Source organism: Triticum aestivum, chromosome 1B (assembly GCF_018294505.1).
Source record: "Triticum aestivum cultivar Chinese Spring chromosome 1B, IWGSC CS RefSeq v2.1, whole genome shotgun sequence".
Lineage (NCBI taxonomy): Eukaryota > Viridiplantae > Streptophyta > Magnoliopsida > Poales > Poaceae > Triticum > Triticum aestivum.
This window is the reverse complement of record NC_057795.1, coordinates 426988442-427005089: the sequence shown is the minus strand read 5'-3', so window position 1 is coordinate 427005089 and position 16648 is coordinate 426988442. Positions and strand designations below refer to the sequence as shown.

Here is a 16648-nt window from a genome sequence, read left to right as displayed (position 1 = left end):
TATGACAACGCGGTTGATGTAGTCGTACATCTTCACGATTTGACCGATTCAAGCACCGAACGTACGGCACCTCCGAGTTCAGCACACGTTCAGCTCGATGACGATCCCCGGGCTCCGATCCAGCAAATCTTCGGGGATGAGTTCCGTCAGCACGACGGTGTGGTGACGATGATGATGCTCTACCGGCGCAGGGCTTCGCCTAAACTCCGTGACGATATGACCGAGATGGAATATGGTGGAGGGGGGCACCACACACGGCTAAAGAACGATCCGTAGATCAACTTGTGTGTCATGGGTTGCCCCCCTGCCCCCGTATATAAAGGAGCAAGGGGGGAGGTGGCCGGCCCTAGGAGGGGGCGCGCCAAGTGTGGAGTCCTACTAGGACTCCCTAGTCCTAGTAGGATTCCACCTCCCTTGTTGGAGTAGGAGAAGGGGGAAAGAGGGGGAGAGGAGGAAGGAAAGGGGGGCCGCACCCCTTGTCCAATTCGGACCAGAGGGGGGCTGCGCGCCTCCTTCCTTTCGGCCTCTCTCCTCTATTCCCGTATGGCCCAATAAGGCCCATATACTCCCCGGCGAATTCCCGTAACTCTCCGGTACTCCGAAAAATACCCGAATCACTCGGAACCTTTCCGAACTCCGAATATAGTCGTCCAATATATCGATCTTTACGTCTCGACCATTTCGAGACTCCTCATCATGTCCCCTATCTCATCCGGGACTCCGAACTCCTTCGGTACATCAAAATTCATAAACTCATAATATAACTGTCATCGAAACCTTAAGAGTGCGGACCCTACGGGTTCGAGAACTATGTAGACATGACCTAGAACTATTCTCGGTCAATAACCAATAGCGGAACCTGGATGTCCATATTGGTTCCTACATATTCTACGAAGATCTTTATCGGTCAAACCGCATAACAACATACGTTGTTCCCTTTGTCATCGGTATGTTACTTGCCCGAGATTCGATCGTCGGTATCCAATACCTAGTTCAATCTCGTTACCGGCAAATCACTTTACTCGTTTCGTAATACATCATCCCACAACTAACTCATTAGTTGCAATGCTTGCAAGGCTTAAGTGATGTGTATTACCGAGAGGGCCCAGAGATACCTCTCCGACAATCGGAGTGACAAAACCTAATCTCGAAATACGCCAACCCAACATGTACCTTTGGAGACACCTGTAGAGCACCTTTATAATCACCCAGTTACGTTGTGACGTTTGGTAGCACACAAAGTGTTCCTCTGGTAAACGGGAGTTGCATAATCTCATAGTCACAGGAACATGTATAAGTCATGAAGAAAGCAGTAGCAACATACTAAACGATCGTGTGCTAAGCTAACGGAATGGGTCAAGTCAATCACATCATTCTCCTAATGATGTGATCCCGTTAATCAAATGACAACTCTTTTGTCCATGGCTAGGAAACTTAACCATCTTTGATTCACGAGCTAGTCAAGTAGAGGCATACTAGTGACACTATGTTTGTCTATGTATTCACACATGTATTATGTTTCCGGTTAATACAATTCTAGCATGAATAATAAACATTTACCATGAAATAAGGAAATAAATAATAACTTTATTATTGCCTCTAGGGCATATTTCCTTCAGACAAGTGGGTGAACGATGAGGGGAAGCGGTGCCAGTGCGGTTGTGGCAGTGACAGGGGAGAGAGGATGGGGAAGCTCACGGCCGGGCAGGGGCACTGGGCCGGCGAGGGAGAGGCGGGGACGCGAGGTGGCGAAGGTGGGGCGGCCCGGCTCCGGGGCGGTGGTCGGCGACGACGTCGGCTCTGGGGCGGCGACGGCGAGGTCGTTGCCCCCCGATCCAGAGGGAGGAGAGGGGTGACGAGGGAGACATGGGGGGCGAGTGGGGGTAGTGGGCGCTAGGTTTCGATCGTCCAGGGGGTTGTAGGGGTTAGGTGGGTCGGGGGAAGGAACTGGGCCGGCCAACTGGGCCGTGGCCCAGTTGGCCAAGGGGTTCCCTTGTTGTTTTTTCTTTTTATTTATTTCTGTTTATTAGTTTTCTATTTTATTTCCTATTTATTTTAGTTTCATAAATTGTAAAACCAACTCCTAAATTAGTGTTATCACCTAGCCTACCGACAAAAAGTTTGGTGCAAAAATAAAATACTTTGCATATTTTTATTATTTAAAAGGCATTTAAATAATTGTTTAAGTCGTTCTTTATTTAATTTAGCGCATTTAAACCTTTTTAAAAAATGTGGTTTCTTCACCAATATTTTTAATGGATTATTTGACACATTTAGAACAATTTAGTTTTGACATTTTGAAAACTTTAATTTTTTACTTTAACTTAAATTTGAATTTGAGCTGATTTTGAATCTAAGTGAGATTAGCAACAGTAACGGTGGTGGCATGACATCATTAGCAGATGATTACTATAGCTTAATTATCCGGACGTTATAGTCGTGGCGGACGAGGCGGTCTACGCGGCGACGACGACACCTCCTTGATCAGGGAGCAGCTTGTTGGGATTGCCGATTCGGCAGGGCAGAAATTTACAAACTGCTAGACTGATGTTCTTTTGGATTCGAACATGTAAAATTAAGCATATTTGCCTTTCTTTTTTGTGATCGGGGATGCGACTCGGTGCGGATGTGATCCTGCGTGTTGTGTGAATCATCATATATTTGAATTTGAATTTACTGGTAGACATATACAAGATACAGTTTAGTGGCGGCCTTCTGTATCCGTATCCCTCTGTGTGCGGAGGAATGCGAAAGAAATTTTGCGGATGGTCGTCGGAGATACACTCACACAATCTAAGAAAAATCTCATGGTCCACTGTGTCATCGCGACTGCCCGCGTGTCGCCTCCCATATCGACTCAGCCCCCAGCGACTGCCCACACGTAGACCTACACGTGGACCCCACCCAAGAGCAGCACGTCCAATCCATCCATCCAAAAAAGAAGCACTAGCAGTACTGGAAAGCGTAAAGGAGAAGCCGAGTTTCCTTCGGCACCAAGTCTCGGGAAGTTTCCCCGCACCACGGCACTGCTGACGTCACGCGCCCGCAGCCTCACCCCGACGCACCACGCCCACGTGAACCGCGTCGCTTACGTCCGGGCCCCACGCGCCAACCCCCGCACGCGAGTGACCTAGATATTTCCGCGAGTCCGGAGCACGGAGCACCCCGACCCGGGCTATAAATAGGCGCCGCAGCGTGAGCCCCTGGGGTTTCCGACTTTTCTTTCTCTCCTCCTCCACGACAATCCCAACCTCTCTAGCGAAGTCGACGCGGCGAAGAAATCAGGCGACAAGATTGCGAACGCTAGATATCTCGACCCGATCCGGGTCGGGTCGGCCATGACGGTAGATCGGAAGGACGCTGAGGCGGCGGCGGCGGCGGCCGCACCCTTCGAGATCCCGGCGCTCCAGCCTGGAAGGTGAGATCTTCTGTCCGGCACCTGCTTCTTGTTATGGTTTGCTCTGGGGGTTCGAAATCGGTGGGCGATACGGTCCCGGGAGTGTTTTATTTTCTGGTGTCTGATCGATTTAGGTGCTTGGAGTTGGGAATTGTGTGGTTCGGCGGTCGACTTGGCCGTCTTGGTGCTGTGTTGTAGGGATTTGGGGGATTTAGGGTTTCCGTTTGGTTGTATTGGCAATTGGGAGTTACTTTCTAGTTCCAATTTGGTGATGAGCCCCCTGATTGGGGGCGAATTGGGGTCATCTACGTCCTTTGGATTGGATGCTGCCGCGAGTGATGTGTGAAATCAAGAATAAATCATCAATTAAAATTGTTGGTGCTTTAGTGGTAGTAGTAGGTAGAAGAGAATTTGTTAACTGTAATCAGTACCATCTCCACAGAAACAATTGTGCCAGTTATTCTGCTCACAGGACCAGGTTCCTTTACTGGATTGGGACTTTGGGAGCGATGTTTATGGCGCCTAGCATAAAATTTGTTAAATTCATTCAGTACCATCTCCACAGAATGTTTGTACGAGCATGGGACCATGTGTATGTCTCCCTAGGATAAGAAAGTTGTTAACTTCAGTCAATACCATCAGTTTGTTGGTATCCTACCCTTGGGGTCTGTTTGTTTCCTGGATTAGGAGTGATGTTTATGTTGCCTAGCATAGAAGTTGGTAACTTCAGTCAGTACTAAGTTCGCTTTGACCTATCTAACTTGTTCTGTTGCATCCTGTTGTCAAATTGTTGTCTTGTTTGTCAGTTTTGTTAGTTTATCCACTCCAGTCTCTGATATGTCTTATTTGTCAGTTTTGTTTGTTTATCCAGTCTCTGATATGTCTTGTTTGTCAGTTTTGTTAGTTTATCCAGTCTCTGATATGTGTTGTCCTGTTTGTCTTTTCTTTTCGGTAACTAGAACTTGTGGAGCAGAGGAAAGTACCCGGAGTCATGTTCTCGTCAAACCAATAGGTATGCTGCTTTGATCACTCCTGTAAACAAAAGCATGAACTATGACTGAGATGGGTACCTCGCGTTTGACTCTGGAGAAGTCAGCAGAAATAACTGTTTGTGTTTCAGCAGGAAGCAGTAATCTTCCCTGTAATGAATATGCACTCTTGGCGCGGCAAAACCCCAAGGGAGATGCGCAGCCAGTGGCATCTATTCTGCGGTGTGTTTAACCGTTCTGTGTCTGGCTGCTCTATCTGTTATAGAGCATGTGAGCTATGACTAAGAGTTCCAGCCAACCTTTTGGCTGTTTTGCCTTAGCATTCTAATAGTTGGTTTCATAGTGGCTTCTATTGAACCATTGTCTTGATGGTATCACTCTCTATGGATGTGATCTCATTTAAACTGACTCTAGGTGTTGTTGAGCAATTTTGCACTAAGAGTTCCTGCCAACCTTTGGACCATTTTGCCTCGTCATTCTAATAGTTGGTTTCTTACTGGCTGCTATTGAACCATTGTCTTGCTATTGGTTGATAGTACCACTCTCTGTGGATGTGATCTCACCTAAACTGACTATGTGTTATTAAACAGTTTTGTAGTGGCTAATTTTTTCCATGTCCTTTCTGATTTATCAGTCTTAAGTGTCAGGGTCTAGAAGACAGGTCTCATCTTGTTTATTTTATTTTTGTCATATCTTGTTAACTCATTTAGGGTTAGGAGCCGATTAGTACGATTTAACATGGTATCGTTTTCTGTGGAGATGGTATGTCCGCAAGGAAGTTTATATGTCCCCGTTGCTGTACATCTGTTCCTGTGGGGACGGTCTGTTTGTGTACATTTAGTAACAGTTTAGTTGTTGAACAAAATGTTTCTGTGGAGATGGTCTATTCAGGTGCTTCAATTGTTTTGCATTCTTTCTTGATTGTACCTTGTGCTTATATTGGGTGAAGAGAATATAAGGTACTAACTGCTGCTCTACTCTTTGTTCTACAGGAAAAAGCGACCTCGGAGATCACGTGATGGGCCTAATTCAGTCTCTGAAACGATCAGGCGATGGAAAGAAGTGAACCAACAACTGGAGCATGATCCACAGGGTGCAAAGAGGGCGAGGAAGCCACCTGCAAAGGGTTCAAAGAAGGGCTGTATGCAGGGGAAAGGAGGACCTGAGAATACACAATGTGGATTCCGTGGTGTAAGGCAACGTACTTGGGGGAAGTGGGTTGCTGAAATTCGGGAGCCAAATCGGGTGAGCAGGCTCTGGTTGGGAACGTTCCCCACTGCTGAGGATGCTGCCCGTGCTTATGACGAGGCAGCCAGAGCAATGTATGGCGCACTGGCTCGTACCAACTTCCCTGTGCATCCTGCACAAGCTCCTGCTGTGGCTGTAGCAGCGGCAATTGAAGGTGTTGTACGTGGTGCTTCAGCATCATGTGAGTCTACTACAACATCCACCAACCACTCAGATGTTGCTTCTTCCTTGCCGCGACAAGCTCAAGCTCTTGAGATTTACTCCCAGCCAGATGTGCTTGAGTCCACCGAATCAGTTGTGCTTACTCCTGTTGAGCATTACAGCCATCAAGACAGTGTTCCTGACGCTGGCTCAAGCATTGCAAGGAGCACATCCGAAGAGGATGTGTTTGAGCCATTGGAGCCTATTTCCAGTTTGCCGGATGGGGAATCTGACGGTTTTGATATAGAAGAATTATTAAGATTGATGGAAGCCGACCCAATTGAAGTTGAGCCGGTCAACGGGGGCTCCTGGAATGGGGTGGAGATTGGCCAGCAGGAACCTCTCTACCTGGATGGCTTGGACCAAGGCATGCTGGAGGGCATGCTGCAGTCTGATTATCCTTACCCAATGTGGATATCAGAGGATCGGGCCATGCACAACCCTGCCTTCCATGATGCTGAGATGAGCGAGTTCTTCGAAGGGTTGTGATGAATTACCGGCGGCCAAACCATGTCTATGGTGTTTGGTCGGCTTGCCCTTCGGTGTCCGCTGCTGCGCTCCAATGAAGATCAAATGGTGGACCAGATTGGATTCCTCTGCAGAACTAATAAGCTCCTAAGCTAGTTTTTTGTGCTTCGTTTGTAGTTCTGTTAGGCATGGGAACTCTTCTGTTTCGATGTTTCTTGTTATAAGAAACCTTGATTGTGCATCACGATCTTTGGAAGGTGGAAAAAGAAAATGTGAAAATGCATTTCCCTGGCCATGTTTCCTTAAGTTTTATTTTTTCACTGTCTTTAAAATACTGTCTGGCTGCACGTACTGCACTTGTGTGTAACTTCCCGTCGCTGGAAGGCTGCCGCCAAAACTGTTTACTATCAATAGAGGAAACCATATGTTGCATATCGATAAAATCCAACCAATCAAATAAATCGACAACAGCCCCATACATAAGCCTGTGTACAAATTGCAGGAAAAACATTTAACTCGTCAGTGTAGATTTGGAAGAAGTCACAACATCTAATATCGGCAATTTACAAATCTCATGGAGAACACCTAAACGCTTCTAATGCATATTAGATTTAAAAGAAGTTGCAACATCTAATAATTCAGGAACAAAGAGAGCAAAAATAAAATAACAAAATTCACATAGGTTTCCAGAAGGTGCGTCACCTCTTTCTGGGATTTCCCCTGGCCCCTCCAAGTCTATGGAGATCGCTTCCAATCTTTGGTACATTCCGTTAACCCATCCGATAATTTTTCAACCTATATGGATGCTTGTGCATCACTTTCACCTAGATGAGCAAACTGAGGATGACATCGTTTGAAAACACACGTCCAATGGACACTTGGGGGGCCTTTGCTTACATGGCATAATTATTGGGTATGGTTCTTTCTCTCATGGATGAAATGGTTTAGATAGCTTGGACCACCCATTTTTGATCAATAATTTTGGGTATGATTCTTTGATTAATTGGTGATTCAAGATAGGATATGGACCACCGATAGGTTGATCAAATGTAGGTATCCAAATTGTAGACTTCATCCCCTTCGTAAGCGAAACAAGAGTCTGGGATACATCCGTTTCTTCAAGCTCCATCTCAAGCATATTGCTTTCACTTGGCATTTGAAGGAGACCGTCAAGGATTGATGGGCTAACAGAACCGTCACGGACACTCTCAATAGGAAGGCAACGTCCAGGTCTTGCGCCACAAATGCACCCCACAGCCGATCTTGCTCAACGCCAACGGAAAACTTTGGATCAACACCAACGGAAAACTTTCGATCACCGTAGGAGCCAAAAATCTAGGGACGATTATATTTGTGAGAGTAACCATTCACATTTTGTTTGAAGATCATTTGTAAAACTCTATTCTCTCCTTAATTAATATCCTTAATATTAAGATGACGCAAATCTTATGCCTCCATTTCAAAAAGGAAAAAAAAAGAGATGTGAACCTGGAGACGTAACGGAGACGGAGCAATCGATGGGTACATTCCAGACAGAATGGCAAACGATGCGACAGATAACCGAAAAACAAATTGAATTTAGGTTCATTTTTCCTCTATTCGGCACGCATCCTAAATTACATTGTACATACATGTACCCCAACAAAACACAGGCTAATATGTTGCGTCATTCGATGATCTTCGCGCATATCCGCTAGTCTCCTCCGCCACTGTCTCCCAACCGTCGACGATCTTCTCTGCATATGAAGCCTGTGTACATGCCAAGCAGATGTTTTATGTCAACGACAGGTAACAAAATGAACGCTACGCGGGGTAACCACTGGACAAAATACGCACAGACGCAGCCAGAGTTGGCTGGAAACAACCAGATGGAGCAAATGACTGCAAAATACGGATGTTTTGGGAGAAACGATTTATGTGCAACTTGATGTGATATTCAGTTGCACAAAACCTCAATTAAATTGCATAGCATGCACGTTCGAATGTTAGTAAGCTGTTGACGGCGAATCCTGAACTCAACATCTAAACTGCTGAGGGTCATATGTTCGCTGCTCTGAAATGGCGGAGCACCTGGGTCAGCATGTGAGTGGTAGTGTTGGACAAGGATATGTATCTGCCGTCTCCTCGCCATGGATAAGAAACAACCATCTGTGCAATGTGCAAAGTTATCTTCTTTGGAGAAGGACTGGTGCGACCATGCTGGGACTTTGGTGCACAACCCACGGGAGTAGCAAACATGCACGCAGCAGCGGCATACAGAAAATGAGGTGGCACATGGTTTAGTTAAATTTGACTGATAGTTCCAGTGTGTTTTCATGGTATAATGATTCTGTCAGACTACTGGTGAATGAATAAAGGCCAAGGCTTCTCGCAAAATTAGTCCCATGTAATAATCAATTATCTAATCACTGAGGATGATACAGAGCAATGTCATGTAATAGACTCTTAAAAGGTTTTGTAACTGCGATTGTTGGCATAAAGTGTGTTAGTACCTGGCTTGTAACATATCCTTTCAGCATCTCCAGGAAATCTTCTCTCCTTTCTCTGTCTAATCTGCTGAGTTCAATTTTGTTATTTTCCTGCATAAAGAGTAACCACGACGTAAGATATCTGCCACAAATTTGAAATATCCATACGTCACTGCACCAAAGCAAGTGCTCCTCTAGAAGTGAAATTGCAGAACAATAAAGAAAGACACTGCTTTACAACAAGCTTATTGGGGCAATTTTTAGTGAAGCAGAGCTAGTGCGGCACTATTTAATATTTTCCACCTACACACCAAGTAGTAGCCTCTGCTTGGAACAAGATAGTTTTCCACACTTCTGTGTATATTCCAGTGAATTTCCTGGTCCCAAATGGATCTTCGAGGGAACTACTGCAATAGTTGAGGATTAGGATTCATGCAAACAGGTACTACCTCCTTTCCGTTTTATTAGGCCTGAGCAAGTCCCTAGATTGATAATTTGACCAACATAAGATGAGTTGTATATTCCAAAAATTATACCATTAGAAAGTATGCATTTTGAAGTTTCTAATGATATATTTTTTGTGATATATAACTTGTGTTACGTTGGTCTACTTGTCCACCTAGAGGCACGTGCTGGCCAAGTAAACCGGAAAGAAGGTACTCCCTCCGTCCCATAATATAAGAGCGTTTTTGACACTAGCATCAAAAACGCTCTTATATTATGGGACAGAGGAAGTAGTAAATAAGATTATTCATATTGTACTCACAAATATTAGAAAGAATTCTACAGACTAGAATATCAAACATTGTGGAGTAACTCCCGCAGGTACCAAACATGAGCAAAATTTTGGCACGCCAGGTTAGAGTTAATGAGGGCAGGCCTGGCGCAGTGGTGAAGTCCTCCCCACTTGTGCCAACAGGTCCTGGGTTTGAACCAGCCTCTCTGCATTGCACTTCACAGGGGTAAGACTAGGTTCCTATAATCCCTCCCCAGACCCCCACCTTGTGTGGGTGCTTCTATGCACTGGGTCTGCCCTTTTTTTAAGGTTAGCTTTAATGTGTTAACTGATCTACAAAAAAAGCACAGGAAACACCATAAAATGGTTTTACAGCAGAGACTAGTAGTTTCCTACCAATATAAAACATCGCTGGAGTACAATGTTGATAACAAAAGTGAACTAGCAACTAGAAACTTCGACACAAACTAGTAGAATGTATCTATTTCAAAGCTGAGCTAACCATTGCAGGAGAATAATTCCTTATGAAGCAAAAAAACTAATGATATCTCATATCATCACACTTTTATGAGCTAAAGGTGGTGGTGCTTGCACATCCATTGGACATGACATGCTCATTGCTACTCCCTCTGTAAACTAATATAAGAGTGTTTAGATCACTACTTTAGTATTCTAAACACTCTTATATTAGTTTACGGAGGGAGTAGTTATGAAAGCATCCAATCAGTTTTTCGTTAAGCAAAGTACATGTCAGTTACCTTGATTCTCTCATATTCCCTTAACGCGCAGCACTTAGCATCTTCAGTAGCTCTTATTGTTTCTCTCAGCTCGTGAACTTTCCTTAGCCTAGTTCTATCACCACCAAATACTTTCGATGATGCAGCTTCAAGTTTCTCAATCCTTGATTGTAATGATGCAAGGTCTGACATAAGCGTTTGAACAGTCAATAATGCACTAGCCCGATCAGAAAATGCAGTATGGACAGACAGCATTATCCCCAAATGTTCATGCAAAGTATCCTGCAAAAAAGAAACGAGACATGTTAACATGATTGCTAAATAGCCAGGAGAGACTATAAAAACACAATTTGAGGATTTGAAATAGTACCAGATATTTAACAGTTTGTGTATTCAGATCTCGACATGTCCTGCTAGCTTTGACAGCTGCCGTGGCTATACGTTTGCTGTCAACAGCTCTTATCCTCTGAGATTCATACAATGCCTCCTCAGTCTCAAACTTTGTAAGTTTGACGAATGCCAATCCAAGAGCACCCATTGTGTCACCCATATCTTGCTGAGCCTTGACAAGTGCTTCCGCCTATGGAGAAGAAGCAAACAAAATCAACTCATAAATAATGGTTAAAACTACCTTCAAACATACCATGTGCATACTACCAAAGTACCAATACTTGCTCAAGACTCGAGAGCACCCACCAAAACATTTCGCGCACATTTTAGCATGACTTGACTTCTTATTTTTTATGTTCAATCCCACACCAATTATTTGCCTCATGCTATCAGGTACACCACAATCTTATGACTGCCGGAAGTGGGGTTCTGGGCTCAACTGACATGATCATTCCTCTCCAGTGTCTAAACATTAGTGCATATCTCGAAATGGGGAAATTTCCCCTAAAACCAGAAACTATACCATTCCAATAGCACTCTTGACGCACAACCAGAAACCAAAAGAATCTTGGAAATCCACACAATAAACCATAAATGGCCATTACAGAAAGAAGGAAAAGAATTTAATAGGTCACTTTCGAACCATATTAGTACAAGTTGACTGCAGTGAAATGACTCTAAACTAGGATTTCATTACCTCGCCCTTGGCACTTCTCTATTTTATACGTAAAGTGTCAGGTCCAGCATTTGAACTAACACCAGCGTCACAGCTTTCATATGAAACCCTATCAATCTCATCCTCCATACAATTATTGTGCTACAGCGCTACATGCATACATGGGTCATGATTTAATTAGTAAGCAGGTAGTATTTGAAGCAACATATTATAACAAGGATCAAAGTAGGACCACAATGTTACCGAAAAATGGATCCCAACCATAATGGTCGTTTGAGTGGTGTATATCGCTTACACTCGCTAATTCTAGAAGAACACGGTGCTGTGCTCTCATTTTCACTGACGGGTCGCAAAGGAAAGAAAGCAAACATTTTTCTAGTCAACTAAACCAGCTTTGTGATATGCAACTAATTACACATTAAATAAAGTCATAAATGCGTAAAAGCATTGAACTTTTTCTTATAGAATTGGACATTTTGCATAGAACGAACAATATGCAAGCTGACACGCCACTCTTATGCACACTCATGTCTGGCCGGCAAGAACTATAAAACAAGTACTCCCTCTGTCTGTCTGGCACTCACTAAAGTAGTGATCTAAACACTCTTATATCTCTTTACAGAGGGAGTAAGATGGCAGACATCTGTGGCTAATTGATTGCCCGGGCATAAGGCACAAATGAGACTAGAACTTGCAGGCCGTCACTTCTGTATACTCAAGCATGGAGGCCAAGACGCAGAGGGACCTTATTTTCACACACAAAAGTTCAAATGTGTGATAATTATTGCCCTGTTGTGGTGTGACCAATTTTGCATCTAAGATGTGTTTCTTCTTCCAGTTCCATATCTTCTTCGCCCATCAGCTCCCATAACTTAGTGCTAAACTGACCCTACTAATACGACAAACCCACTTCTTACATTAAATGCTTCCGTACAGTAGTCCACCTCGTCTGCTTCCAAACTCATCCCAGCTCAGCTTTTGGATGAGGTGGAGGAGGGCAAGGTAGCTTTTATCTTGCATTAGATACAAGATATTGAGCAAACAACAAGTCGAAGTGGAGGAGTCTTGTATCGATCTTTGTGGCCCAAATATCTCCTGCTCCCAATGACAAGCTGACTGAGAAACCAAAGAATTGAGAAACAACCTAAGGATAAAACCTTATTGTAGAGGTCGTTCCATTAGATGACCTGAGCATTACACCTCACCTAGATACACTAGATACACACCATTCAGTTGCTCCAAGTGGTACATGGCATTCTGGTTCTTGACAAAGTGACCAAGCACGACACTGCTTAAGATGTATTGATTACAGTGTTTGAAGAGGAAAAACATTTACAGGAACAATGTTACAATGGGGCGGAAGGTTGTAACTTTTGTCTTCAAAACGTACAATGACTTACAATGTCAAACACAAGTGGAAGCAGCGCATATAACAACTTATAATGTGTTCATAGTGTACGATCGAGAACATGAAGTTCAGCAGCGTGCTTTATACGTATATTAAGAAAGATGGCCCGAAAATTACCTGCTGCGATGCGCTACTGAGCTGCTGCTCCCAGTCCTGCATCTTCTGCTTCTTCTCCAGGAACTCCTTGTCCTCCTCCACCAGTGGTGGCCTCACGCCACCCCAGTCCGTGACCATCGACTGCTTCAGCTCCTTAAATATCCGCAGCAGGTCCCTCCCTCCCTTGGCCGGCTGAACCACATCCTGTGGCGGGGCCACCGCCTCCTCCCCAAGCAGCTGCCTTGGCAGCCGCGCTGCTCCATCGAGCATCCGCGAGGCAACGTCAGTGCTGCTCGGCAGCGGCATCTTGCCCTCGGCCTGCAGGAACACGCGCAGCTCGTCGCTGGTCCCGATCGCGGGGTGCTCAGCGAGCCGCCATAGGTACCTCTCAAGAGCCGCGCGGCGCTGGGCCACGAACTCGTCGCGCTGCATGACCTGGCTCTCGACGGTGTTCTTGTCTGGGCGCGGGGGCACGAAGTGGCCGCGGAAGGACTCCGCGAGGCGGTCGGCGAGGGTGACGAAGTCGCGGAAGCGGCGGCGGACGGAGTGGCGGCGGTGGTCGCCGCGACGGGCGCTGGTGACGAGGTAGGAGATGTAGGTGGGGACGGATCCGGGGACGAGGGAGGTGGCGGCGGCCTCGGCCTCGGTCTCCGGGTCGGAGACGGCGATGTAGGAGTACTCGGACGTCGCGGCCCGCGCGGATCTCGGGGAGGAGGAGGAGGACGCCGAGGCGGAGCGCGGGGAGGAGGCGGCGACGTCGGCGTAGGAGGGCGGGTCGACGAAGGAGGAGGAGGCGCGGGAGAGGGGGGAGGCGGCGGGGGCGGGAGGGGAGGGGGGCGAGGAGGAGGAGAGGAGGGGGTCGAAGGTGGAGGCGACGGAGGCGTAGTCGGAGGCGGCGGCGAGGGGCAGCGTCTCCATATCGCCGTCGGCGGCGCCGGCGGGCGGCGACGAAGACATCATGGCAAGGGTTACGGCGAGGCGAGCGTGCGGGTGCCGGAGAGTGGAGGGTGTGGGGATGGGTACGGCGAAGACGAAGACCAAGGTTCCGGCGGTTTGTTGCGGTGGGGTTACCGCGTGGTTGGGTTGGGATACGTGAACGGGACACGCTCACGTGGCCCGTCGTGGCGGGTGCCAACTACGAGCTGGGGTTGCCGTGCACGAAGCAAAAGCAAAACAGAATCGCATTGAATTTCAAAATATTGTTACTATACTAAAATTCCACTTGGTATTAAGCTCATTTATCATAGGATATGTTCTATGAAGGGATTATATCTATCTGGTTTTTATTGGATGGTTCACAGTATATAGAGGGGTTAATTTGAACAGTTGGAAGATAGCTAGAGATGCATCATTCGCGCCAATTCCCGAGTTCTCGTCGTGATCTGCATGTAGCTCCCTCAGGTTATTTTTACTCTGCGTATTAGATTTTTGTCCAATCAAACATTGTAAACTTTGACCAAATTTATATTAAAAAACATTAATAATATCTATAATACCAAATATTTATATACTATGAAACTACATTTATAACGAATCTAACAATATTGATTTGACATTGTGAATGTTGATATTTTTTTCTATATGTTTGGTCAAAGTGGAGATACTTTGACTTTGAACAAAACTTATATGCAAACTAAAAAGGACCGAAGGAAGTACCTGATACCCTGAATAGAGGATTTGTGGAATCTGGCTTCCTCCGGACTTGAATACCTGCTGGTTACCGAACTTGAAACATTTGTCTTGTCCTTGTCATCATTTTAGCATGCCTTGTTTATTTTATTTCATGGAATCATCAGTGTTTTAAGTTGTATAGTGCGTTATTATCGATAATTTATCATGCTTCTGGCATAATAAATCACATGTGCATGACAGTAAGGTTGTCTGAAAAAAAAACACCGTATGAATGTAAGGAAGTACACTATGGTACTAGGTAAATTCTACGCAAGAAATGTGTGCGGTGCTATACGGATGGTGATAAGGTGTGAAGGGGGGTTGACCTGTAAGGCGGCCAGAGAGGTGATAGTTATGTCAATGGCCTCTACCCTTGAGGCTAACAAACGATGGGATGGGCAACCCTGACGTTTCTCCACCTCCGGCATGGAGTGAAGTCTGGCCGAAACAGCATTCATGATGCATTCATACAATACCGTCATGCCATGGTTATCCAGATATGGTGCGTCCGGCATTGGCAATCTTAGGTGATATACCACGATATAAACATCTAACAAATTGGTGCAACAAGCTAGGGGAAAATCATCGAGATGAATTTAAGAACATTGTGCAAGTAAACGGGTGAGAAGAAAGGGCAAACCAACATCTACATCCAATCATCGAGTCATAAACTCTTGAATCGAGGCTCCATATATATTATGGGAAACAAAACGTATATGGAGTATTATCTCCCAGCCGCCTCAGAAATATTTATTTCTCATTTGTCATTCATTGCCCAGTCAAGGTCTCATCCTTCATGTGCATTATTGACGTTTCCAATCATTTGAAGAACAACAAAAAGTGTAATAGTCATTTCTCGGTTGCCTTGTCCTCGACGCTTCAGTCGACTGTTTGGCGCTTGTTTGTAGCCAGATCGGCTGTGTGTGCCCCTTGTGGGGTTGTGTATGGGTTTTCGCCTGGTTTTCCTCTAATTAACCGGGCAAATCTCTTCTTCTTAATCAATGAAAATGGCAAATCTTTGCTTCGTTTCAAAAAAAATCCCGGTTGCATGGGACACCATAACAAAAGCATGAGAAGAAACACAAATTTTAAAAAAGCATTAAAAAGAATATGAGATCACGAGCATGCTTAAAAACAGTCAAAATATGATGGTTTACCATAACAAATTTCATAGTGATAGTGAACGCACAACACGATATAGAGGCACACGCACATACCACCGTCACATGGACACATTCACACTGGCCTAGAAGCCCGAAGCCTGATCTCTTTCTGAGTTGGGGTACAACTACCCTCCCAACTATCACCACCACATGTTAGTTCTCGTGCTATAACTGTCGGCGTTCTGGGAACAGGGGTCCCCAGACTTGCCTGCCTGCGGCCTGCGGCGTGGCTCAAGTGGTGGCCCAGTACGGCCCATCTTCATCAACTCAAGCTCAAGACCATCGCGAGGGGCCAAGCCTTGCGGGGCGGACGACGAAAGGCTTCCTCAGGAACGGCCTCACCAGTCAGGCTCGTGAGGAGACGGACAGATCAAGGCAAGGGTACCTCGCGAGGTGCTCGTGACGCAAGCCATGACGATCGAGACCAGGCGGGTGCCGGCCTGTGCAGTGTCCTTGTTTCCCCTTTGGTGCAAAGGGGGCAAGCACAGACGCGGAGTACCGAGGCATCAAGCAAAGGTTACCATTTCGGTGCAATGAGACCAAGACCAGCAGAGCGGCAGGACGGAGGTCACCGTGGAGCCCGAGACGGCGTCATCACCAGTGCTTTGGCAGTCAAAGACCACCTTTAGTCAGGATAACTTGTACTAGATGTTCCCCTTCAAAATGGCCGTTGTTGGCGCCCTTCCCGCTCAATATTTGGGAAGAGGACCAGGGCCTCTATAAATAGGGCTAGCCACCATAGTAGAGGGCATCGAGTTCGCATCTGATCCAGAGCCATCGAGAGCGGATCGAATCCTCCTCAGGCAAACCACCACAAGAACACCTCTCACGAGGCTGTTCCTCCCTTGTACTATTCATCATCAGCCCCTGAGGCAATCCACCACACCACACACTGGAGTAGCGTATTACACCACAACGGTGGCCTGAATCAGTATAAATCTTGCATCCCTTGTGGTGTTCATCATTTAGCTTAGATTCTCAGCGAGGCGTTGGAACGTGG

The 16648-nt window shown here is 45.9% G+C and overlaps 2 protein-coding genes across 3 annotated transcripts; one reads left to right on the top strand and one right to left on the bottom strand.

The window, feature by feature from the left end:
• Positions 1-3193: 3193 nt before the first annotated feature.
• LOC100049020 (dehydration-responsive element-binding protein 2B) lies at positions 3194-6598 on the top strand. Of its 2 annotated transcripts, XM_044548981.1 has the most exons (3): positions 3211-3418; positions 4357-4608; positions 5379-6598. In XM_044548981.1, the coding sequence occupies exons 2-3, from the start codon at positions 4451-4453 to the stop codon at positions 6322-6324; spliced, it is 1104 nt and encodes a 367-aa protein (XP_044404916.1). In that variant the 5' UTR covers positions 3211-3418; positions 4357-4450; the 3' UTR covers positions 6325-6598. The 2 variants fall into 2 exon arrangements, with proteins under 2 accessions (XP_044404924.1, XP_044404916.1); XM_044548989.1 differs by lacking the exon at positions 4357-4608 and having other exon boundaries at positions 3194-3418.
• A 1262-nt stretch (positions 6599-7860) lies between these two features.
• Positions 7861-13874, bottom strand: LOC123128862 (sorting nexin 2B). The gene is made up of 5 exons (XM_044548972.1): positions 12836-13874; positions 10615-10824; positions 10266-10526; positions 8796-8882; positions 7861-8052 (listed from the first exon to the last, which is right to left on the bottom strand). Exons 1-5 carry the CDS (start codon positions 13772-13774, stop codon positions 7957-7959), a joined length of 1593 nt encoding a protein of 530 aa, XP_044404907.1. The 5' UTR covers positions 13775-13874; the 3' UTR covers positions 7861-7956.
• Between the last annotated feature and the right edge of the window lie 2774 nt (positions 13875-16648).

Coding starts and splice junctions, on each gene's coding strand:
- LOC100049020 (XM_044548981.1), top strand. CDS start 4,451: ATGACTGAGATGGGTACCTCGCGTTTGACTCTGGAGAAGTCAGCAGAA. Junction 4,609..5,378: donor CCAGTGGCATCTATTCTGCG/GTGTGTTTAACC, acceptor TTTGTTCTACAG/GAAAAAGCGACCTCGGAGAT.
- LOC123128862 (XM_044548972.1), bottom strand. CDS start 13,774: ATGATGTCTTCGTCGCCGCCCGCCGGCGCCGCCGACGGCGATATGGAG. Junction 10,825..12,835: donor TCAGTAGCGCATCGCAGCAG/GTAATTTTCGGG, acceptor TCTTCTCCATAG/GCGGAAGCACTTGTCAAGGC. Junction 8,053..8,795: donor AAGGATATGTTACAAGCCAG/GTACTAACACAC, acceptor GCATGTACACAG/GCTTCATATGCAGAGAAGAT.